Source organism: Leptonotus elevatus, chromosome 15 (genome assembly GCF_054856555.1).
Source record: "Leptonotus elevatus isolate MCC_2025b chromosome 15, RoL_Lele_1.0, whole genome shotgun sequence".
In the NCBI taxonomy this organism is placed as follows: Eukaryota; Metazoa; Chordata; class Actinopteri; order Syngnathiformes; family Syngnathidae; genus Leptonotus; species Leptonotus elevatus.
In genome coordinates, this window is record NC_141253.1 from 2,180,720 (window position 1) to 2,205,000 (window position 24,281).

The 24,281-nt window shown below is 40.2% G+C and overlaps 1 protein-coding gene across 4 annotated transcripts in view; it reads left to right on the top strand.

Annotated features, from left to right (window-relative positions):
* The window catches only part of fcho2 (FCH and mu domain containing endocytic adaptor 2), a 44,757-nt gene that overhangs the window by 13,088 nt on the left and 7,388 nt on the right, over nt 1–24,281 (top strand). Inside the window, exons 8-22 of one of the 4 annotated variants that reach the window (XM_086097561.1) lie at nt 2,553–2,649; nt 10,165–10,209; nt 10,745–10,814; nt 11,487–11,508; nt 11,775–11,831; nt 12,713–12,770; nt 13,171–13,346; nt 17,369–17,393; nt 18,530–18,569; nt 19,461–19,546; nt 21,135–21,557; nt 22,429–22,538; nt 22,614–22,743; nt 23,108–23,191; nt 23,387–23,446. In XM_086097561.1, coding sequence (XP_085953687.1) covers nt 2,553–2,649; nt 10,165–10,209; nt 10,745–10,814; nt 11,487–11,508; nt 11,775–11,831; nt 12,713–12,770; nt 13,171–13,346; nt 17,369–17,393; nt 18,530–18,569; nt 19,461–19,546; nt 21,135–21,557; nt 22,429–22,538; nt 22,614–22,743; nt 23,108–23,191; nt 23,387–23,446 — 1,483 coding nt within the window. The remainder of the gene's footprint in view (nt 1–2,552; nt 2,650–10,164; nt 10,210–10,744; nt 10,815–11,486; nt 11,509–11,774; nt 11,832–12,712; nt 12,771–13,170; nt 13,347–17,368; nt 17,394–18,529; nt 18,570–19,460; nt 19,547–21,134; nt 21,558–22,428; nt 22,539–22,613; nt 22,744–23,107; nt 23,192–23,386; nt 23,447–24,281) is intronic. The other 3 variants (XM_086097558.1, XM_086097559.1, XM_086097560.1) reach the window with 3 other exon arrangements.

Here is a 24,281-nt window from a genome sequence, read left to right on the forward strand (position 1 = left end):
TGGAAGCGATGCGCAGCGACAGGCCACCGCGGGTTATTTAACGGCGTGCTGCACTTTGGTGTGAAGGCCCGGTGGTGGTGCTCCTCGTTTTCAAAATCTCCGGCCCTTCCGTTTCCCAGCCAGGACATCACAAGCGGCCGCCGTGGTTCGGTGATAAATTGTCGGGTTACGAGGCAAGCGCCGCACTCCAGGCCCCGTAGTCAAGAGGTTGCAATATTGTGCTGAGTCACCGCGGCCTGCGGCATGCGTGCTGACAAGCTGGGCAAATGTTTACACGCGCTCAACACTCTGAATAGCTCGCGTAAAGAGCAGCATGCAATAAATGGAACGCGTCATTTAAATGGCACTTGATTATTCATGTTTGATTTTTGACATTTTTTTTCCCAGTTAATTCATAGGGAAAATATAAGTCAAGATTTGTACAAATCCTCCCGCACATGAAAATAAGGCTTATCTGAATCCCCCAAAAGTTGTGCTGTTTGAAATAAGGCTGCCTTACATCTTGTCAAAGTTACATATGTTGAAATAAAGGGGCCTTAAATTCCTCCAAAAGGGGCACAGGTTGAATTCAAACTCGCGTAAATCACCCAAAAGTTGCACAGTTTAAAATAACGCTGCCTGTTCGCAGGTTCAAATAATACTGTCTTAATTCTCCCCCCAAAATTGCTAAAGGTAAAATTATGACCACCATATAAATCCCTTTGCATTTACACCGGTTATAGAAAGAGTACCGTAAATCACGCAAATATTGCGCAGATTAAAATAAGAGCTCTGCAAATATACCAAAAATCCTTCCCAATGTTGTAGAGTGGTGAATAAGACCATAGTAAATCCCCTAAAACGTGTACAGGTTGAAATAAGAGGACCGGAAATATACCCAAAAAATCCTTCAAAAGGTGCTCCGGTGTAAATAAAACAAAAGCCGCACATGCTAACCTCACACTACCATAAAACTCGTAAAAAAATTACATCATTTCAAATGAGACTGTTGTAAATTCTCCAAAAGTTAAACATCTTAAAATACAATAAATCCCACAAAAGTTGCACATGTTCACCCCCCAAGACGGCATCGGTTCAATTACATGTACTGTACATACGCTAGTCATTCATAATACACCCCTCAAAAACGCTAAAAGTAATCTAAAAATAGGTCTGAGTCCGCCTGGATCCGGATCTGGACCCATCCCATCTGTGGTAGTCTGGCTCGCAGGTGAACATGACTCAATGATGACACGCACACACATACACATGTGCGGCTCGGCAAATGTGACGATACACGCCGCCGTTTTGAGTGATTTGAAGCCAAACTAGAGCTCAAGCGTATTTCCAACGCTGAGAGTAAAAGCGTGAGAAGAGGAAGGGAACAGTGTGAGGGGAGTGAAACGGTGAAGAGGAAAATGCCTTTTTAATGGGCTGGAGTGGAAAGAAGTGCACTGTGTGTGCATGTGTGTGTGTGTGTGTGTGTGTGTGTGTGTGTGTTTCTGCATGTGTATGTGTGGCAGGTGTATCTGTCAGTGTGCGTGCTCTGTTTGTTTTTGTAAGTGAGCTCGTGTGTGAGAGTGAGGATGCCTTAAAGGGAGATGCATGTGGGCGAAAGCCTCAGCGGATGTGTGTGTGTGTGTGTGCGTGTGTGTGAGTGTATATGTGTGTGCGTGTGTATGCGCACCCTCCTCATGGCAGCAGCACCTGACAGCTTGCGTGAGCATGCATCCCCCCCCCCCCACCCTACACCTCATCGCCCTCCGTCTAACATGCTCTACTCACAAAGCTAATGCACTCCAACCCCTCCATGGGACCTTCAGGGCCAGGCCGTGCGTGTGCGCGCACGTTAGTGTGAGAGTCACTCGTACAGTATATCACGCAACATCTAAATGGCGCGGCGGTGACACGACACACAGGCGGTCGCCGCTCTTCCGTCTCCTCCGAACCCGTACGTCGCATCCCCGCGCTTGTAAACAAAATGGCGCCGCGTCGCCTCCCCTGCCCACAGGGGGGCGGTGGCGGCAACAGCGATTCAACTCGACCGCTTTGCAGTAGGTTGTTGCAAATTTTTAAACAAAAACAAAAAACTTCTGCAGGTCTGAATTTAAAAAGGAAAGGCCTGCTATAGAACGGCTGAACTTTATTTTGGGGGTAATCAGTGGCAGGTGCGTGTTGACTTCCATTTAACATGAGTTTGAATGTGGCTAATTCTAAACACAACCCCGTGGCCCTGTTGTTATAAAAGGGTGTGCACACTTAAGCAACCACATTTTGTGAGTGAGTTTTACAGGTCGGAGGTTACATGTTCTTTCATGTCCCCAAAACATTTCAAATAGGGTGTGTAGACTTTTTACATACACCGTATGTGTTGCTGTTGTGTATCTATGGTGTTTTAGGTTATATGTTAGCTTTAAGCTAGCAGACTTTCCTCAGGCAAAGATTACGTCATGTGATCAACTGGCGACTCTTTTCCCCTTTAAACAAGATAGTCACCCTACTAAGATGTCTTTTTAAAACTGTTCATTTTTTTAAATTAATGAATACATTTTAACTTTTTGGTAATTGTGCAGGTTCACAATGAATTTGTGAGAAACGTGGAGAACACCTCAGTGGAGAGCTTAATACAGAAGTTGGCTGAAAGCAAAGGAACGGGCAAGGAGAGACCAGGTAACCCTTTTTTTTTTTTTGACTGGATTATTATGAGCGAAGCATTTTTTAAAACTATGCTTTTATACAAACGGTGCTATTTTTATTCTAAAAACAGAAGGAACATTTTTGAGGGGTGTTTTTTTTTTTTTTTTGCGAAGGGCGGGCTGGAATGGATTAATGATATTTCAATTAATTTCGCTGGGAAAAATGATGATTGGTCACAGAACGAAATGAACTTAAGTGAAGGTACAGCGTGATCGATCATTGCCGACAACCTCTCATAATATCCACAATCTCGCTCTCTCTTTCCTCTGCTGTTGTAAGGGGTGCTTCTTGCTTGACAATCGCACAATGTTTTTGTGATTCAATCAAAAGTAATACAGTACAGTAAATTGTGTGTGTAGCGTTTTCGAAAAACATGGGAGGGATGCGTACCTTGAGAAAACCCACACAAAGCCCAGATTCGAACCCCGAACCAGAACAAGTGAGGCAGCCGCACTAACCACTCTTTTTCGACCGTGCAGTCTGCATTGTGTCAATAATAGCGTCAAATAATAATCAGGTCATTTGTGTGTGTAAACAAAGGCGCCCCTGTGGGGGCGGCGGCGCTACGGAGCGGGCCAATTAGACCGCGGCCGAGCGGCCATCACAGTCGATCATGGTAATCTGCTGTAAAGGTAGGCAGGCTCGGCATTCCAGTAAGCAAGCGTCACATGGGGGGGCTTTGACTTAAGCGGGCACAAGCGAGCTTTTCGACCAGGTCAAAGCTCAACAATGACTCTTGTGTAAACTTTGCCCACAATAGCGCAGCCGCCCCCACAAGCCACCTTGTTGTGATGTGCTTTCGTCACGCTATTGAAGGCGGCAGATTCTGTCACCAAAATGCTAATCATCCTACAAATTGGATGCGTGTGAATATTTAAATCCCCTGAGGGACTGTGTGACGTCTTCGCCCCCGCGCCGGCCCGGCCCACCCGCCTCCACATCTCCACTCATGCGCGGCATTACGTCAGGCACGCAGGCGGCTCACCTCTGCAGTGTGTATGTAAACAATGCGTGACCCCCCCCCCCCCACCCCCACCCCCTCTTTCCCGTGTGTCCAGACACCATGGCAAGCCGAGTGGTGGCCCTCATTTGTTTGGACAGCAGAATCAATTGAGGCTTTTAAAAAAAATTAAAGGGGACAAAAATTCCTGCCCGCACGGATCCGTTCATTAGCGCTTTCGATGCAGCCATCAGAAAAATAAGCTGTCGTTCTTCTGATGAAAAGTTGAACAATCTGCGCGCGGCCTTTTTAGACGTGCAAAGTTTAGTGCTGAATTGTTTCCTTTTAATTTAAAACACACACATAATAATAATAATAATAATAGCCTTATGGAGCTTTTCAAGGGACCCAATGAATGAATAAGTAATGGTAATAAATAAATGACTAAAGCTGGGCGAGGTCATCTGTAGGATGAGGTGAAAATTAATTTACAGACAATTGCTTTGTGATTATTTAATGAAATGAAATTTTAAAAAGATGTCCATGTATAAGTCGAATATTTCAATTTTTTTATTTTAATAATAATCATAGTTCTATTTTAATAATAGTCCATCCATCCATTTTCTTAATCGCTTGTCCTCACAAGGGTCGCGGGGGTGCTGGAGCCTATCCCAGCTGGCTTCGGGCAGAACTGGTTGTTAATAATAATCATATTTCATATTTTCATTTTGGGTTAATTTAATTAGGTAATTAACCAATATTCATAAGTAAAAAATATTGAATACAAGGTATGTGTAAAATAGTAATAGTAAGAATACTAGTATTTTATTATTAAAACGGCTAGCCAATTATTTATAGGTCAGGTCATTTGTAGATGAGTAAATGTGCATGTGAAATATGTCAAATTGTTTATTAAATTATTTATTAAAAAAAACCCTATGTCTCGTTATTTTTAATTTAATTTAAAATTCTTAACAAATTATAAGAAATTCAATAGTTTTCTTTACTTATTGAAAGCTAATACAATATTATTTAGAATAAAAAACAAAACAATATTTGAGTTGCTACTTAAGTAGCCACAGCTGCCCTGGGGCCGGCTGATGGAAGCGTGGCTGCCAGTGTGCGCCTACGGCCCCCCCGACCACCAAACATTCGCACCTTCCATTCACCAGTGTGAGTAGCACTGGAGGCAATTTGTGTTAAGTGCCTTGCCCAAGGACACGACGACACATGACTTGGGAAGAGCGGGGATCGAACAGCCGACCTTCTGGTTACCGAGCGACCGTCTCTACACCCTGAGCCACGGCCATCACAACTGATGATTTATTACATTTTAATAAACCAATTGTGGGAAATAACGATTAAAGTAATTCAACAACAATTGTAGGAATCTCGATCGGGTAAATGCTCGGTGGTCCGGATTAAAGACCAGAGTGGGCCGCATGTAGCCCGCAGGCCAAGCTTTTAGCGAGCGAGCCAGCGAGGTTGAATAAACTTTTTATTGCGGAAACGATCCCAAAGTGACACGCTGCGAGGAGGTAGGGGGGGGGGGGGGCGCTTGGAGTGTTCAACGATATCCAGCTGAGCTGTCAACTGGCAGCGGGCCAGACACGCAAACTCTGCCCACCCTTCTCCCCCCACCCCCTTTTCGAGCACCCACCGGACCGACCCACCCTCCCAGTGCCATGCCAAGCATATGCGATTTGAAGAAGAAGAAAAAAAAAAAAAGCATCCACAGCTCACGCGTGACTGCCCGCCAAAGGAAAAAGAAAGGAAACATCTTCCACTAGATAAACAGAAGTCGGTTTAAATGCTTTGCATAGCACTCACACGGCTGCTGTTGTTTTTTGTGGGGCTTTTTTTTTTTTTTTTTGATATGCAAGATTTGGTTTTGTCCAAGTAAATGTGTTGCCAGTATTGTTGATTTTGTAGATATTTAAAAGAGTAATTTAGGTGGATAGGTTATTAATTTCTTAATTTTGTTTTATTTGTTTATTTTTATTTTGTTTTATTTTATTTTTTGGGGTGCATGTATGATTATTTTTTCTTAAAGAGACTGCAACATGAGAAATCAACTTTTTGGAGGTTTTAGCCATGTTCAAATGCTAATTCCTCACTAAAAACCTGACCAAAGTTGCGTTTTCCTCCATTGGCCCCCGTATTAGAAATTCGAGGTTATTCTGCTCTCCAAGCACCAGCCCCTCCCAACCTGAGAAAACGAGCCGTTGGCACGGTTTGACGTCATTGCGTGCGCACCCCCCCCCCCCGCACCGCCTCTGCGGACGAAACGCGCACGGCCACTTTCTCGTGAGACCTCCCTCCATGGGATAAGGACAAAAAGTAGCCTTTATCAATAAACATGTCCAAATGAATTGAAAGCAATCAATTATTCTTCACATTAGCAATTCCAAAGTGCAATGAAATGACAATTGGCTGTCTTCAAATCCATTGGCTGACACTGGTGTAAACTACAAGTAAAACATTGCCGGTCGTATTAAATAATGGATGGTGTAGTGGATAGTGCGCTTGCCCCATAAGCAACAATGCGTGGGTTCGCGACCCGCTGTGGTGCGTTTTTTTTCTTCTCTTCCTCCTTTCCTCTAACCTCTCCTCTCCCCTCCTCTTCCAAACACAGAAATCTTAGCAGCCCGTGAAATTTCGTGTCCCTTTTAAAAAATCGGTATGTTTCGTGGGCGTTGCGCGAAGTGGCCGGCTCGGACGACGTCATGAAAGGGGCGTGGCAGCCACACGGGGGGGAGAGGCGGGGTTTTACTGTACCGAGCGTTTGACTTCCGGGTAAGAAAAATAGCCACCGAAATAACTCCTTATTTCATAAGAAATTATTACATCGTGATTATGTCAAAGGTAAGATTTCATCATTGTATGCCTTTAGTTAACTGTGGGAGGGCTTAAAACACCCTGGTGTAGTTCCTTTAATATTTAGCCAGGTCCAGTACCAAGTAAAGTAGAGGGTCCAGATCACAGATCCAGGGTCAGTTTCACCAAACCTTTTGTTGAAGTGGTTGGATGCAAATCTCATTAAATTTCTTCAACGGGATACATTTTCATGATCCTTACATTATTTTGGGACTTTGGTTAATGAGTTAAAAACCCAACTCGCTATCATTCCAATACGATACAGAGTCATAACGCGAAATTAAGGAAAATTTTCTATTAATCAAATGTGTCATTTGTAAGTATTACTTCCGGATCATAAAAACGGCCATCAAAAGGCGACTGCTGCTGTTTTCCGAATAGGATACCTTGAAATACAGCCAGGTATCGGGCGGTCCGATACTGATACTTGGCATAGGTGCTCGAGTCATAAAAGTAAGATGCATTATGACATTTCGGTATCAGAATAAATTTTATTGCCGCTTAAATTCACGTAAATCGGTGCTCGGTCCATACGAAAAAAAAAAGTACCAACTTCTGTACTCATCCCTAAATCTCCCAGAGTGAGATGTTTATTGTCAACAAACACACGTGTGCATGCAAGTCAATAATATGCACTGGAATATACACGCACACACATGCACGTACTGTAACGCACAAATGAGAGCGTCCAACCTGTCAGTTCAATGTCCCAACGAGTTTTGATTCCAGCGTCTGTCCGTCCTCCCGTGTGATGTGCTATTCTTGAATGTCGATTGTGTTTTGATTGACATGAACCGCACGCACACACACACACACACACACACACACACACACACACACACACACACACACACACACACACACACACACACACACACAGTAGTTCGTGCAGCCGTTGTGTGTGTGCCAGCGGTTAAGGGCCGATATTGCACAGTAGAGTAGATCAGTCATTGGTGTACTTTATCCACTTCACTTGGCGTGATGGGCGCCTCTCGTGACTCGCCGCTTGCCTGCGCTTCACATCGGGGCGCTGCCGCACGCCAAACAATGCATCAATGGAGCCCCCCCACCAACCCCCCCCCCACCCCCCTCAATCCAACCCCAGAGGACGGCGGTCGCGGACGACTCGACTAATGTATACGTTGCGAGTGAAAACATCGCCGGCTTTTGTTCTTTTCAGGTCAAGGCGCGTTAGCGTATCGTGCCGCGTTGCCGCAGGCCGCTGCCTCTTCCAGTATCTGCTCTGATGACAAAACGCACTTCCTGTCTTCAAGGCTATGTTCGCTCATAGAAACCGATGGTACCTTGACAGTGCAGTTCACTTGCGTTAAACTTTTTCGTCAACACATGCATCTTACGTTTAAGGAGTTTGTTTTTAAACTTTTGTTTAACGACAAGCTGTTTGAATCAATCAATTGATACGATTTTCCTTTAAGGGGAAGTCAACCGTAAACATTTTTTGACAATAACGTTATGTGTGGCCTCACTCGTCTAAACATGACATTCTGATTAATATTACATTTGCATAATATGAGTTAAGCAGCAAAATCCAGCCGTTTTTCTCCATCTCAGGGGGCGGCCATTTTGCAGGCAACGATCAATCAGAGCTCACCTGTTTTCTGAAGCTGAGCTTGTGATTGGTTGTTACCTGAGCAACTGTGATGTCATCTTCAGTCGACAGCAAGTGGCAAAATGGCCGCCCACTGAGATGAATGAAAATTTCTGGATTTTGCTGCTTAACTCATATTCCACTAATACAATGTTGACCAAAATACTGTATTGAGACAAGTGGGGCTGCATAGAACATATTATTGTCAAGATACTTTTTTGGGGGGGGGGGGGGGGGGTCCCTTTAATTTTGTGGCAATGGTGATCGGCCGATCCCTTAAAATTATCTGATCTTGGCTGAAAAAGTCAGAAACCATCCCCTTCTGCTCTGAGATGGCCAATAGGCTTTTCATTTTTAAATTTTGAAAAAGCTTTTTGTACAAAACAACCCCAAAAACGTATTTGTTTTTGATATGAAACAACCCAAAGTTGGAACAAATTGGCCGAAGTAGCGTTTTGTTTTTTTAATGGCCCAGCAGTTTTAAGGGTGTCTTGTTCAATATTTTAAAAAAGATTAGAGCATTGAAAAAGCGTATGCTGTTGGTTATGGAAAAACAAAAATTGGGATCGGCCGGTCATGCTTCTTAAAGATGGAGATCGATGATCGGCCAGAAAATTGTGATTGGTTGCACACCGAGTCTGAACGGGAGTGTTCTTATTTCTTATGTTAGTTTTGTCTAACGTGTAATTACATCACTAAAAGGGGAAATCTAGTTGGAAAAATGTCTGTGCAATATGTCGTATATTCTATGTGCCCCACTAGTGTAAACACGGCATTCTGATGAATATTGCGCTGGCGGAATAAGAATCGAGCAGATGAATGCCGCAGCGCAGGCTAATCACGCAGGGTAAATCGGTAGAGCCATTGGACAATCGGAACGTTTTTCTGATTTTGATTATAAGTTAGCGGTATCGTTATTGCAGCTGATCGCCAGTTTTCCCCGATGTCAGTTCTGCTGATGTTGTGACGCATCAAACGCTTATGTTGATGATCACACAACCAATCAGCGCATCTTGCTACCGCCGCGATATAAATGTGCTATCGCGGCCTCCGGCTGTGAGAAGTCAAGAAGGGCATCTCGTAAGCCTACCGAGCAGCTTTTTGTCCATGTGGCTTTAAACACTTGCTCGCATGTAATCTTGAGCTTGTTTGTCTTATTCTAATAGGGTTAAGATATTTTGCGTGTCCTCTGTTAAAACACTTTTTTTTTAAGAAGGGTTTGTTCGGTTTAGGTGAACGGTATGAGATTTTTTCTAATAGGTTTTCTGGTGAGCTAACAAATACACGCACGCACGCACGCACGCACATACACATACACATACTCACCCACACACACACACAAAAAAAAAAAAATATATATATATATATATATATATAAAAAATAATAATAAAAAAACTAATAATAATAAAAGAGCAATGATGATGACATAAAAAGAAAAAAAAAAAGAAAAAAAAAAGAAGGGTTTGTTTTGTGAGCGTGTATAAGTATGTAATGTTATAATAGAATAGAATATATAACGCGAAAAAGCAAAGAGAAATTAGCATAGCTGTCGGATCTGTGTATCATTATTATTATGTATGTATATTTGATTTTATTTATTTTATTTTCAGTACGGTTTCAAGTGTGGTGGTTTTTAAAATGCTGCAGAAGCAGTTGTGTCAAATAATGAATGATATGATTTATTGAGATACACTTTGCAACATACTAATATTCATATGAACGATACATCAAATGTTTTGAGTCGCTGCCTGTGCGTTTGTGTTGTTGTTGTTTTTTCGTCTTTGCTGCGACGGCCACCAGACGTACGTTTGACTCGGTCATTGACCCCGTCTGCCCCCGTGGGATCAGCTTTGCCCTGTTTGCGTACACTGTGGGCTGCACGCCAACTTCCCCTCCACCGCTGTGTGTGTGTGCATTTTTGTGTATTTGACACAAGTGTGTGCGATTATTGCGTGATGTACATCCGCAGCGTTCACAGCGGCGGCTCGTTGACCCTTTCTGTGCCAAATGAACCTAAAACGATTTTTTTTCCCTTCCTCTTTTTTGTGTGTCTCTCATTAGGGCCCATTGAGTTTGAGGAGTGTAACGCCGCCATCGCTACCGAAGGTAGTCAATTTAATTTACATTTATATATATATATATATATTAGAGCTGTCAAACGATTACATTTTTAAATCAGATTAATCATATCTTAGAATTTTGATTAATCACGATTAATCACTTAATTAAAAAAAAGCTTCTTTTTTTTTTATCTACATTTTTCCCCCGCCAAATTTGAAGAGCACTGGTTATGTGTTCTTTTGACATTTAATGGTTTACTTTAATGCAGAAATTATGTTTATTGCTCAAACACAACCTGTGCTACCTTAAACGTAGCCATCCGCTGTCACGCTAAAGGCTAATATATGGTTACGATTAATAGTGCGATTAATCTGCGTTAATTTATGATTAATGCAATAATTTTTGTGATTAATTAATCATATTAATATCTATATATATCTATATATATATATATATATATATATATATATATATATATATATATATATATATATATATATATATATATATATATATATGTATATATCTTATAAAAAAAAACATTTTTTTTTTTAAACAACTACATTTTGTATTGTCAAAGGTGCCAAACCCAGGAGGAGAAAGCCATTTGGCATCCCAGGACGCAGAAAAGACAAAGACACGGACTCCACGTAAGTTTATGAATTAGAAGAGGTGTCGTCATACTGTATCATGTATCCATATTGATATTGATCAACCCTAATGTTCCATATTGCTGTTGACAGATGAAATTATCCTTTGTCACCAAACCAAAAAGAGTAAAAAAAAAAAAATATATATATATATATATATATATAATCAAATATATTATAGTATTTTTTTATATAAAAAATATCACAAAAACATTGGAGTTAAACTGATTTTAATGTTATTAAAATGAAATATATTGGGATTTTTCTATACATTATACATAGAAATTCCATCAATCAATATTAAATGTATATCATTGCTGTTGAGCGGTATAATTGAATCTCAAAATAATTATTGTTCAGGAAATGTAAAAAAAAAAAATGGGTATCAAATCAATATTTCTAAACAGTTTTGGTTGGTTAATTTGTAAAAAAAAATGCCAATGATATTTTATGAATATAAAAATAATTACAAACAAACTACTGAAAAGAAACATTTTGATCTTCTAAATCTCCCAATTACGGCAGTCATCGCTCCAGTGCCACGTTACGAACTTTGGCCAAATTTCGCGATCATCTCGTATCCTCTGTTATGCTCTCAGACCTCACGTTTTATTGCGCAGCATAACAACGACGAGTGTTTTGTCATGGTGTCGTGTCCCTTTTGTCTTGCAGGGAATCAACGGAGGCAGAAAGTGTGAGTAAACGGCTTCTCCTCCTCCTCCTCCTCCTCCTCGTGTTGTTGTTGTCACTGGCCATGTCGAGCAGCAGGGGAGGCGCTCGTTTTGTGTCGCGTCTTACTACTTGAACATGTGACTCGTTCTCTCTCTCTCTCTCTCTCTCTCTCTCTCTCACTGTCTGTCTCTCCCTCTCTGCCTCTCTCCCCGCTTCCCTCTTGTTTGTTTTGCAGATTTGCTCATTCATTCATTCATTCATTCCGCTTGTCTTTGTTTATGCTCGTAGAACGCTGCCAACGGCGCTCCCCCCGGATACTACGGGGCCATAGACATTCAGAACGCTGTAAGCAAGCCAACACACACACACACACACACACACACACACACGCATTCTGCAGCACATTGTTTTACAAGCCACAGTCTGTAATAAATGATGAAGTCTTCCATACCCAGTACTCGTACAGTTAACGTACTGAAAAGCTACTATATGACGTTGATATGACATAGTGACTTTTAATTGATTGATCGGGTTGCACAAGGTGGTTTATTTTAAGCCAACATTGTTTACATTGTCTCTGTTTGCAGAATGTGTAAACAGGAATAGGTGTACAATACATGGCAAATGAAACGGCTTACATCTTTTCTATTTTTAGAAAAGTTCTACATTCCCAGTGGGGCTTCTTTTTAGCAAATGAACGATGCAGAGAAGGCATAGTTGCTTGAGATTTTTCTAATGTAAAATATATTATGTCAACATAATTGCAAATTTTCCCAACCGACTTGAATGTAATCTGAAAATGAGAGATTTTTCAAATGTAAAATATTTTAGTCATATTTGAATGTTTGTTTGAGGGGGAAAAAGTGATTTTTCTAATGTGAAATATGTGAAGCCCAACGGCATAGTTGCCTAAGTAAAATTTTAACATGTACTAAACACACACACACCCACACACACACACAAAAGATTTAACAAACGTGAATAGTCCAGTTAGCTCGATTCACTGATAAATAAAAGCATGATCTTTTTTTTTTTTAACATAGTTTAGTTAACATTTCCTCAAATAGCAACCTCTGCTCTAATGCAGTTAGTTTATCGCCTTATAGCTACGTACTGAAAAGCTACTATATGACGTTGATATGAGATAGTGACTTTTAATTGATTGATCGGGTTGCACAAGGTGGTTCATTTTAAGCCAACATTGTTTACATTGTCTCTGTTTGCAGAATGTTCCACGAGTGGACGACGAGGGCTTCTGCATCCGGCCAGAATCTATGGAGAATGATATCCTTAAATCACTGGTTCTCAATCTAGGGTCCCCCTTTGACGTGGCTTGGGAGTCAGCTAAATAAATTGCAATAAGTTATCTCTTATCATTTAAAGAAATAATGCGTAAGGGGCCGGTGAGCGTGCCCAAAAAAATGTGACCAAACTAAGAAAACAAGTGAGCTTGAGGGCACTTTGACGTCAACTTCAGTCAACAGCAGAGGGCAGTATAGTACGCCCTTAAATTGATGAAAATTGATAGATTAGTCTGCTTATTTCTTAGTCCACAAATATGATATTAATCAGAATACTGTGTCTATAGCTTTATATGAGGGGATCTTAAGAGTTTCAAAAAAAATCCTCTTGCAAGTTTTTTCTTCTTTTGCTCTTGTCGCTTCCTTAACGGGATGTGGCGAACATGCCAAAGAGAATTCCTTCTACTCGTCCAGCGACTCCGAGGACGAGGAGGAGCCGCGCAAGTTCCACGTGGAGATCAAGCCCGTGCAGCCCAACAACGGCACGCCCCAGAACCGCGCCACCATCGATGAGCTCAAGGCCTCCATCGGCAACATCGTCCTGTCGCCGCCCACCTCGGTACGTTGCCGTTAACGTCTAGAAATGCACTCGGTGTGCGGGGTTCTTTACGGCGGCTTCATATTTTTTTGCGGAAAAATCTGATGTTCTGATTTTCAAAGACACGATATTTTATCGGTTTGAAAATCCACCAAATTGTCTGACATATTTGCCGACGTCATGGAAATTTGTGTTAGACTGTTTTAGGAGTGACTTCCAACTGTTTCTGATACAGCGCCACCGCCGGTGCAATACAATAATTGCAGTTAAAGATTTCGATCACATAAACTTAAAAAAAAAAGGGAAAAAAAGAAGCAGTTTTCTTTGTGTCAAAAGCAGTTTTCTTTGTGTCAGAGGTTTTACAGCCACAGGCAGTCAGAAAAATCCTGCCTCATATTAGTCACTGGACAAGACGGAGGACACAGGCGGGAGGAACGCTCCCGCTTAGCAACACTAGAGGGCATCAGGAGAATGTTTTAGTCACGCTTGACCACAGGACGCCGGTGGCATTCCTAGCCTTTCAAGGCATTTATTTTTATACTTAACAAGAGCCCGAGCATTAGCTTGTGAGTCACATGCGGCTTTACATGATTGCATTAAACCCCCTCGAACCCCCTTCCCCCACCCCACCCCCCTAGCCCCTACTTAAAAGCACACAAAGTTAAATACAGTGTTTACATACATTTACCAGGATATATTACATTGACTTGGGGATTCGGGAGTTCATATTTCAAACAAAAATGTTAATCAGACATTTAATATGTTTAAAATTAATTTACATTATTGGAGCATCAAGCTGAGTTTATTTGGTACACCAAAAATGTTCATGGGTCAATACGAATTCTGCATCTTGTTTCATTGCTGGGCAAAAATATTTAATATACCACGCGAATTCTTAAAATATTTTCAAAAATATCAAATAAAAAGAAGCTTTTTTATTTTTTAAACACAGGTCAGTTGACCTACAACATTACAACCCTTGTATCATATTTTTGGTAATTTTGACCCCATTAAAAAAAAAAAAAAATCTGTTTAATGACTTTCTGATTTAATGAGGAAAAACTGGGTAAACATAAAATTATTTATTTTAATGGAATAAAAAATACAAAAGCATAACTTATAAAATATAAAGTTTAATAGTTTAAAAGTCGTATAACAATATAAAATACTTATACAGTATTAAGAGTTTTTTTTTTTATAAAATAAAAAGACTCAATAAATTGACGTCCAAAATGTTTTAGTACAACACAGTTAAGCTTCGTGAAGACCTGCTACTACTTTTATCCAGCAGTTGTTAATTATTGATAGTTGTATTTTTAAACATTTTGTTTGTTTGTTTTTAGTTTTTTTTTAACTCCCTAAAACAACTTTATTATGACACACATGCACTTAAAGGAATATGTCGCAACAGGCGGTCTCACTCTCTCTGAAAATAAGCATCGTCATTAAAAATTCAAGTAAGCTGTGTGTGCGTGCCAGGCTTGGCGTGGCAACGAGAGGGCACCACTCTGTCTTGGCCGTTCACCTCTCTTCCTCCCCTCTTGTTTGCTTTCTTTCTTCACACACGCACACACACACACACACGCACACACACTCCAGAGATGTTACTTTTAAAGAGTCCATTTCAGAAGTTTTCAGGCCGTGTCGTAGTTAAGACTCAAATCACAGTTGGGGACAGGGGTTAGCTTTAAGATCATGGTTTAGTTCACATCAGGTACAGCCAGGAAACAACAACTGCCCTTCTTTTGTGTGAACAGGAATAGATGTACAATACATAGCAAATGAAACGGCTTACATCTTTTCTATTTTTAGAAAAGTTCTACATTCCCAGTGGGGCTTCTTTTTAGCAAATGAACGATGCAGAGAAGGGTTCAAACGTGTCAATGATTGTGCTATTTAAAAAAAAAAAGGCATAGTTGCTTGAGATTTTTCTAATGTAAAATTTATTATGTCAACATAATTGCAATTTTTCCCAACCGACTTGAATGTATTCTGAAAATGAGAGATTTTTCAAATGTAAAATATTTTAGTCATATTTGAATGTTTGTTTGGGGGGAAAAAGTGATTTTTCTAATGTGAAATATGTGAAGCCCAACGGCATAGTTGCCTAAGTAAAATTTTAACATGTACTAAACACACACACACACACACACACAAAAAGATTTAACAAACGTGAATAGTCCAGTTAGCTCGATTCACTGATAAATAAAAGCATGATCTTTTTTTCTTTTTTTTTACCGCCTATATCAGAAAATTGCTGTTGTTATTCTAAGACTTTTACTCAAGTCGACTTCTACATACTGACTTTTGCCTTTACCAAAATTATTTCTTGTACTTTTACTCAAGTTTTGCTTTCAGGTACTGCAGACAGCTAATCTGTTCTTCGGTGTGGGCACCTCTAATCATCACCTCATATTGCAAAATTGCCCCTGGGTCCCCGGCTCTTAGCTTCTTTTTTTTTCTCTCCCCCTGACCTGGCCCTGGAGCCCTGAATGTGTCACCTGTGCAGTAACGCATGTCACTTCCTGTTTATATTGACAGGAGGTTTCCCCATTAAAGTCGCCATCCATCATCCTCTCGGCTGCTGACACAATTGCGTCGTCTGGTGTCAATTATTTAAATGTCTTTTTTTTTCCTCCCCCACCTCCTGTTTGGCTCCCTCCATTTCTTTTTCTATTTATATGCACGTGTGTGTGTGGTCACCGAGGAGAGCCGTAATTGAACCCATTTGCCGCTTAGCGCCGGGTGGGACGGAACCTCGCCTGTTTTGTGTTCCTCAGAGCCATTTCGTTGTTTCTCACACACACACACGCACACACACACACACTCACACACACACACACACACACACACAGAGGAGAGGAGAGGATCTTGTGTTACGCGGCTTGACTGTGCAGATTTACGTGTTTGTCTAGTAGTCCATGAGCGATGGTCACTGCACGGCGTCCAATCTTCTGACACCCCGCTGCTTCCAACAACATCAAGTGTGATTTACTGGCCCGTTCACTTTCGATGCGGGAACGTCCCAGGCCATTGGGAGCAATTCATTGCAACTTTTTTTGTAAGCACTTGAAAGCATCTTTTTTTTACCGGCTCGCACTGAGCAGGTGAAAAAAAAAAAGAAGCAAAAGTTCAGCTCTTAAAAACGTCGGGAATGTCAGACTTAGGTCGTATGTATTTATTAGTCTTTGCTTTACTAGTGACTGCTATTGTTGTATGTCATTGTGAACGCTTTGTTGGCTGTGTGCAGCAAATCAATGTTTGAAGAACTGTATTTGTATTGTACATTCTTGCTGGATCAGAGAAAACAATAACATAAAAGACAATTTTAATAGAATGTAGAATTTTAAATACAAACAAATACACAAATGTAAAAAACATATAAGAATTTAAATGCTAAAAAAACAAAAATAAATATATGGCATACCTTTAAAAAAATGTCTAATAAAAAAAAAAGACTTGAATAAACTGGCAATGAAAAGTTTAATAACGGCACAATTTAGGACTTGTTGCTGCTTTTACTCAGCTGATAAAAGCAAATATGTTGCTAAACATACGTCCAATCAAAGGCTTAGGAAATGTAAAAACTTATTATGCATTATTGGTGATATTAGAATATCTCTGAAGTAAATAAATACCATGTATCATATAAAAAGAAAATATGGTGCTTAATATTTGTAAAATAAAGGCCTCACCCCAGTAAATGCTTAAGAATTTACTATGTGTGTTTTACATGGTCTACAAAAACAGATTTAATATAATTGTACATAATAAACACTTGGAAAAGTCAATTTTTTTTTGTACATGCATGATGTCATTTTAGTAACTACAGATTAATTAATAATCATTACTTCTTTTCAGAAAAACATTATTAAAATGATAATTATTTTCAATTAACACCTTACCACAAATAGACAGACCCCAAAAATATCTCAGTCAAGTGTATAAATGCATTTATTTTTTCTTTGGCTACATTGTCTTTTTTCTTTGTATGTTTTCAAACAAGTTGACTGTACATTTTTGCTGTGTTTTTTTTCTTTTAGGGCCAAATGCGGAGGAACCAATCCAGTAAGTATTTTCACCCCCACCCCACTCCAAAGTGCCTTTTTACTCGACGCTTGATTTTCAAAGAAGTCGCTGAGAAAGCTGAGCCAAGAGCAACACGTCCCGGGGAAAAAAAGCAAATAGCTGTTCTTTTCCCGGGAACGCCAGCGTCGGCGTTTGTTTGCCTCCCGCCGGCGCGTAAGGGAGATTAATTGCCTAATTGGACGCTAGTATTTTAACATGTCACAAATAATCCCTTGGCGTCCTCAGCTCCCGTCTGGGTTATCTGTCTTTGCTCTGGTGGGTCCCGCTGGAAAAACACCCGCTTTCAATCTGGAAAGTTTTTTTTTCTCCTCTCACAAGGTTGTGTTTTGATTAGCTGAGCTTTTGAGCAGCTATTCATCTGAGGACAAACACATCGACGATGTCGTTAATATCATCCAAAAATAAGAAGCACATTTTCTATCTGTATACATTTGTAATGTCAAACCAATTTCCTTCCACATCCCAATTCATTTTATTTATTTTACACAATTCAAATATGAATGAGCTCATCTCTTCCGCGCACTATCCAGAATTGTCGGGACGGTTGCGAACCAATCTGGAGCCATTCAGTCTAGATTAGTTGGCAAGCAATCCAGCTCTGGATCCAGGTAATCCGGATTAGTCGCCAGGTGATCCGGTTCCATTCAATCTGTATTGGAAGGCATTTTTAGTAAATCATGAATCACTGAAACAAAAAGTTTCAGCGGTGTGTCGCTAGGCAGATTTGCGAAAGTAAAAAAAAATAATGTTAATGTGTCACATTTGACATTTACTGTTCACACAAATATGAATGCAGTAACGTACATTGCAGTGTAAATCCAACCTTATTCTACTGCAGCTTCAGACTTTATAAACAGTGGCGAAAGACCAATTCATGCAGCCCCTGTTGGAAAGTGCTGAGTAAGTGCTTTTATCATTGAGCAACCTGCCATTTGTAATAGCGATCTATTGGTTATTGATTCTCGCTTTTAACGTCAGATGGTGGCTTCATTTTATTTTTTTATTTTAATGCCAGTTTATTTGTGGGGAGATGGAAGTGTGATGGACTTCAAAACCCTCCTTGAGGGACAATCTTGTTGCCATGTCTAAAAAAAAAAGTGTTTTCCTCCCCGCAGGTGACGAGCTGGCTAAAGCGCGAGTGCCTGCTTCATACGAGTAAGTAGCACCACCACCTTTCTCGCTTTCTTAACTTTTGAGCTCAAGGGCCACATTTGATTGGAAAATGAACACGAGGGCCAGCTCATAAAATACATGAGGTAATGTGTGTGTATGTAAATAGTGCCGGTGGTTCGTGGGGGGAAAATGAGCACCGAAATTATGGGCACCCCTGTTCATTATTATTTACTGTTTTATGTAGTATTTCTAATTTTTATAATAGAATAACATTAACATGGTTGGCTTTAATTCACAGTATAATTATATATTAAAAAAAAAAATGTCATTACTTAATTTTATCTAAAAACACAAATATTTTGGTATTTTATGTACAGTAATTATTCATGCTTATTTTAAATATAAATTATTTATTCATAATTAATTAACACTTTTTTTTAATGTTTATTTTACGTGATGCTTATTAATGAATACAATCTTAATTAACCATATGTCAAAGCTAAAATATTTAGTTTATTTTACCTACATATATTTTAAGGAGTAACAATTCATGCTGTTTAGTGTCCTATTTTATATTTACTTAATTGAAAAGGTAATTTTTGAAATTGTAATAATTTTTATCATTTCTATTGTAATAAATTGTATTTCTCGTTTTGAATATTATCAATTTGATTATAAATGTAATAAATACAAAAATATATTATTGACATTTTTATGCATACAAAAGTCTAGAATTTTTTTAAATGGGACTATTTTTTTCAAACCCATTACAAATGTATAAATGAATGTAACAGATTTATTTGACAAAATCCCTGCTAATGTAACTGCTCAGTGGGTGAGATTAAAGGACTGAGTCACATATAGTCAATCGATCTTTCTTTGGCTAAAATGGTTCTAACGTCACAGTTTTTTCCTTGCGTGCGTATCCCACAGACTGACCAACAACGATCTCCTGTCCCTGGATCCGCTCGGCCCGTTCCTGACCGCAGCTTCCTCCCAACCCGTGTCCACATCCGCAGGTATCCAAACATTTACATATTTGATATGGCTAGCTAGTAGTGGTTCCCCACAGGAACCCCCTCCGCGCCTCCCCCTGCTACTTAATGTCATTGAATTAAAACGTCCTTTTTTCTTTTCAATCACTCCCTCTTTTCTCTCCGCACGTATAATATCTAAGCTCGTTTTATGAGTGCGGCGGCCTTTCCGTGCCGCGGTGTGTGTAGAGGCGTGACATTAGCGCTGACCCGCCGCCTAAACTCGACCATAATCCAGCGTTAATTGGCACCTCGTCGGGGTCGAGCGGGTCACCCGTGAAAGCTTCCCCCCCCCGGCACGTATGTTGTCAAACACCGTCTCGTTACTGTCAAAGCTTCAAAGTCAAAAAGAGCATCGGCCGATTATGTTTGCAAAAGTATGTCCAGAGTCCTCATTTATGTATTTGTCCATTTTTTTGAACAGTTTGTTGTTTTCGAATGAGTCAGTTATTATTTCTGGGTGTATTTTTGTACTTGCTCTCGTCAGACCTTGCCTGTATTGTCCTCTCTTCATCTTTTCTGACACGAGAGTCACAAGCCACGACAGGTAAAAGCCGGGGGGAAAAATTGACTTCAAAAAAAATATTAATAGTTATCCTGATGTTTGCTGTATGTTGCATTGTGTGGTTATTGTTAACATTGTCTGCTAATTTTCTGGTTCTGGTTTGTAGTTTGGTAAATTGCCATTAAAAAAAAAATAATAATAATTTTTTAACAGAAAAGTAAATAAATGTAAATAGCGGAATTTTCAGGAATAATGGAGGATAGGTTCTTAAAACTCTGATAGGGAAGTTTTTCAGTGACTATTAATAATAGATTCCAAGAAAATGCGGCTAGATTATTTTTCGTAACAATGTATGCAAGGTTCTGGGGGGGAAAGCTAATAGGTGAGTATTTCAGCAAATACCAGAGGATAAGTTCTTTAAAGAAAAACTAAATCGATGAGCAAAGTCAGCAAAATAAGGACATGTTCTTAAAAAAAAAGTGTGTTTTAGCAAAATGTGGCATTTTAATGCCAAGGAAAGTGCAGTGAGTTGAGGAATTTCATTTAGACAAAAGTAGTGCTTTGCCGACATCTTGTGGCTACTTGGTAGATAGAACTATGTGAATAACTATACTAACTCGGACTACTAATTAACTAAAACGAACAAATTTTCACTACTAGGAAGTGGGATCAATTACTGTATCAGTAAATGAAAAAAAAGTCTCCAAGTAAACTTGGCTAGTAAGTGTTAGCATAAAACCTTAAAATTACTGCTAGGAATGAGCAGTTTCTACTGCTAGGGGCCTTAGTAAAAATGGAGGGAAATGAGTGCCGGCTTCCATTTAACCTGAGCTTGATGTGAATGGTTTGTGAATCCATCACCAGTAAGTGAGGGTGTGCACACTTATGCAACCACCTTCCACTATTTTTACATATTTTTTTTTTTGGAATTGATAAATGATTTCAAATGATTTTTCTTGATTTAATTTTTTTTTTTAATATCACAAAAACCCGGCATTTTCACAGGGGTGTGTAGACTTTTTATATGCCCACTGTATTTTCTGCTTTGGACTGCTGTTCAACAAAAAGCTTTGGCGGAGATGTCGCCGGCCCCCGAGCGCTCGCCCTCTTTGGCCGAGCGGCCCAAAGACGTCTCGTCGTTCTCTTCGACCGCGTCGTCTCCGTGGGACTCGCCGGAAACTCCTTTCCAAGCGCTCCGGCCGCTGCCCGCCCGGGCCCACAGCGCCCCCATCACGGTGCCGCCTGAACCGGCTGACTGCGTCCGGAGCTCTGCGGTAGGACGCAATGACGCAGACGACGCCCTCTCCTCCGTCTCCTGGTCCCAGAGCCAGTGGATCGCCTTCGGCGACAAGATGGCCGCCGGCCGCCGGCCACCCGGCAGGGCGAGCCGCTTCCTTTCGGACGACTCGGCCGACGCGTACGGAAAAGCGGGCCAAGGGTTTTCCAACACTTTCTTCGGGTTGAGCGATGGGGCCGCGCAAATATTGCCGGGTAACGTTTGGCACATGATGCTTGAGTTTGGACTGCATGCTTGACGTTAAGCTTCAGATTTGATATGTTTTCTTTTCGATTTTTTAAAATTTGATTTGAATATTTAATGGTTCATGTGATTTTTATTTTTTTTATTTACTTCAGGTGATTTATTGGTTTGTTTTCGTGTTACCTGTTTATTTTTAATTATTTTTTTTCTTGTTTTTCCTCTTTGATTTTGTTGAGTGGAATTTTTTTTTATATAAAGGTTTTTGGCTCAATGCCTGGTTTTAATTTATTTTGTTATTTTTGCATATTTATGTTTATTTCGTGAAATATATTTTTTGACTTTTGGTATGGTTTTGTTTTAGATTCGATTTTAGATTTAGCTTTTGTTTAGTTTTAGATTATACTCATTATAGTACCACAAAGAGCTATTGAGCAGTTTTTATTACATTTATTTGTTTTAGTCATTCCCTGATGTTTTTTTGTTTTGGTTTGTACATTTGATTTGTTTTAAAATTTTAATTTACTACTTTGCTTTTTTTTCCTTTATTGACTTGTGCCTTTCTTATTATTATTAATTAGTTTTACTTAACCTGTATTTATTATTTTGTGTTTTATTTAATTGGATATGGTTTGATGGATTTTATTTAGTTTTTTGACTTTGTGCCTGTTTTTAGTATTGAAGCATTTGTTTTTGAACTGACTGTTTTATTTTGCTGTGCAGTTTTCTGAATGTTGTTTATTTTGGACTGCTATTTTTTTTGTGTTTGTGTGTTGAATTTATCTGGCGTGGGTTTCACTTGAGTTTTCACCCGAAATTAAATGAATGAATTGACCTTTGAGAAAATCTCCAATTAAGCACCAACTTCCATTTCCCCCTGCTTAGCGCCCAACCGCCCGACAACGCCGCTGACGGCAGGCGTGCTGGTGCCGCCACCCCGTCCTTCCTCCAGGCCAAAACTCCCCACGGGGAAACTCAGCGGTATCAATGAAATTGTGAGTACAAACAAACGCTTAATAACAGCGGGCAAGTCTGTCCACGATTTTTTTTACGATTATTTTCCCCTCCAGGCGAGACCTTTTAGTCCGCCCAAGGCGCCCGGCGCCAGTCCGCCTCCTGCCGCGCCGCTGGCCCGCGCCGAGAGCTCGTCGTCGCTGTCGTCCAACGCTTCGCTCAGCGCCGCCAACACGCCCACTGTCGGTAAGGAGGATGCCATTTTGTCACGTCAACACTGCTTTGTTATGCTTTCGCTCCTTTCTTCATCCGTTGCCCTTCCTTCATTTGCGTCTTCCCGTCATCATCCATTTCTTCCCTGATTTATCCATTCCTTTTTTAATCTATTTTTTGTTTACTTTTCCTCATCCATTGCTTTTATTCCTCCTTTTTCCATCCATCATTCCATCACATCACTTTCCTTCATCATCCTGTTTTTTCTTCCGTCTTCACCCACGTCTGCTTTCCTTCAACTCTTTCCTTCATCCACCACTTGCTTCCTTCTTCACCGCCTTCTTTCCTTCCCTCCCTCCCTCCCTCACTCCTTTGATCCCTCTTCCTCGTCTCTCAGGCCCTGATCACGTTGTTCCCGTTCGTGTGTCGGAAGTCTTCTCTTCCCCTTCGTCTTGTTTTTCTTTCTTCCCTCTCAGTCAAAGTGAGTTTCCCATTGCCAAGCCGTCGTCCTCTCCTTTCACTATGTCCAATTCCTACCCAAATGCATCCAATTCAGTGGAATATTTTGCCCTTTTGCAAGTCCCACACACTCGATAGAAAATTGTGTGTGGTGCGCATTTGTCAGCCGGTCCTCACATTTGTGTCCTCCTCCTCCTCTGCTTCTTTCGATTTAAAGAGGACGACATGTTTGTCTCCAAGCTGCCAACCTTTGAGAGGCGATGTGAAACACCAGCAGGTATCCGGGAAGGCGATCCTCTGAAATGATTTTTGTTATATATTTTTATTTTTTGTGAATACCGGTATGCTCTCCGACAGCATCCGCTTACTAATTTGTGTTTGTACGAAAGTAACAAATTGTTTGCATCCCGAACGTCCTAACTCGTTTGTTTGAACGTGATTGTTTCTCATAGAGGCTGTGCAATTTATTTGCAAAGCTGATGTGCACTGCTTACACTAACAACATGGTTGCCAAATTAGTCAACTAAAGGCATTTTGTAGGAGACTGCCGGTCTAATAATTAATCGATGACGGCATTGTTATATTTTCGATCCCAACCTTATTTTCCCCACAGACCGGTTTCACGTCAGGCATTGAAACAAATTGATTCAAAACAAGTCATCGTTCTGTTAACCATAATTATAATTTGTGGGAGTTGATCTTGTATTGTGTTCCAAAGCTAGAATTGCCGATGAGAAGACGAGATGCTAAAAACCTGTGATTAACGATTAGGTGATGTGCAGTGGTAAAGTCGCCGAGTCAATTCATTGGTTCAACAACACCTAAATTGTGGGAATATCTAAAAGTTATTTTGTTCAATTTGCAGGAAAAATGCTTAAATTGAAAATCTGAGCATTTTCTTATTTTCAAGCATAAAATATAAATACTGTACACATATAAGAATGCAAAAATATGTAGGGGTGCACCGATCACAATTTTCCGGCCGATCCCCGATCTTTTAAAAAGTCTGACCTGCCGATCCCGATTTTGTATTTTTTTTTTCATAACAAGCAGCATACACTTTCAGTATTCTAATCTTGTTTTATTGGAAAACATTGACAAATCTCTGTGAA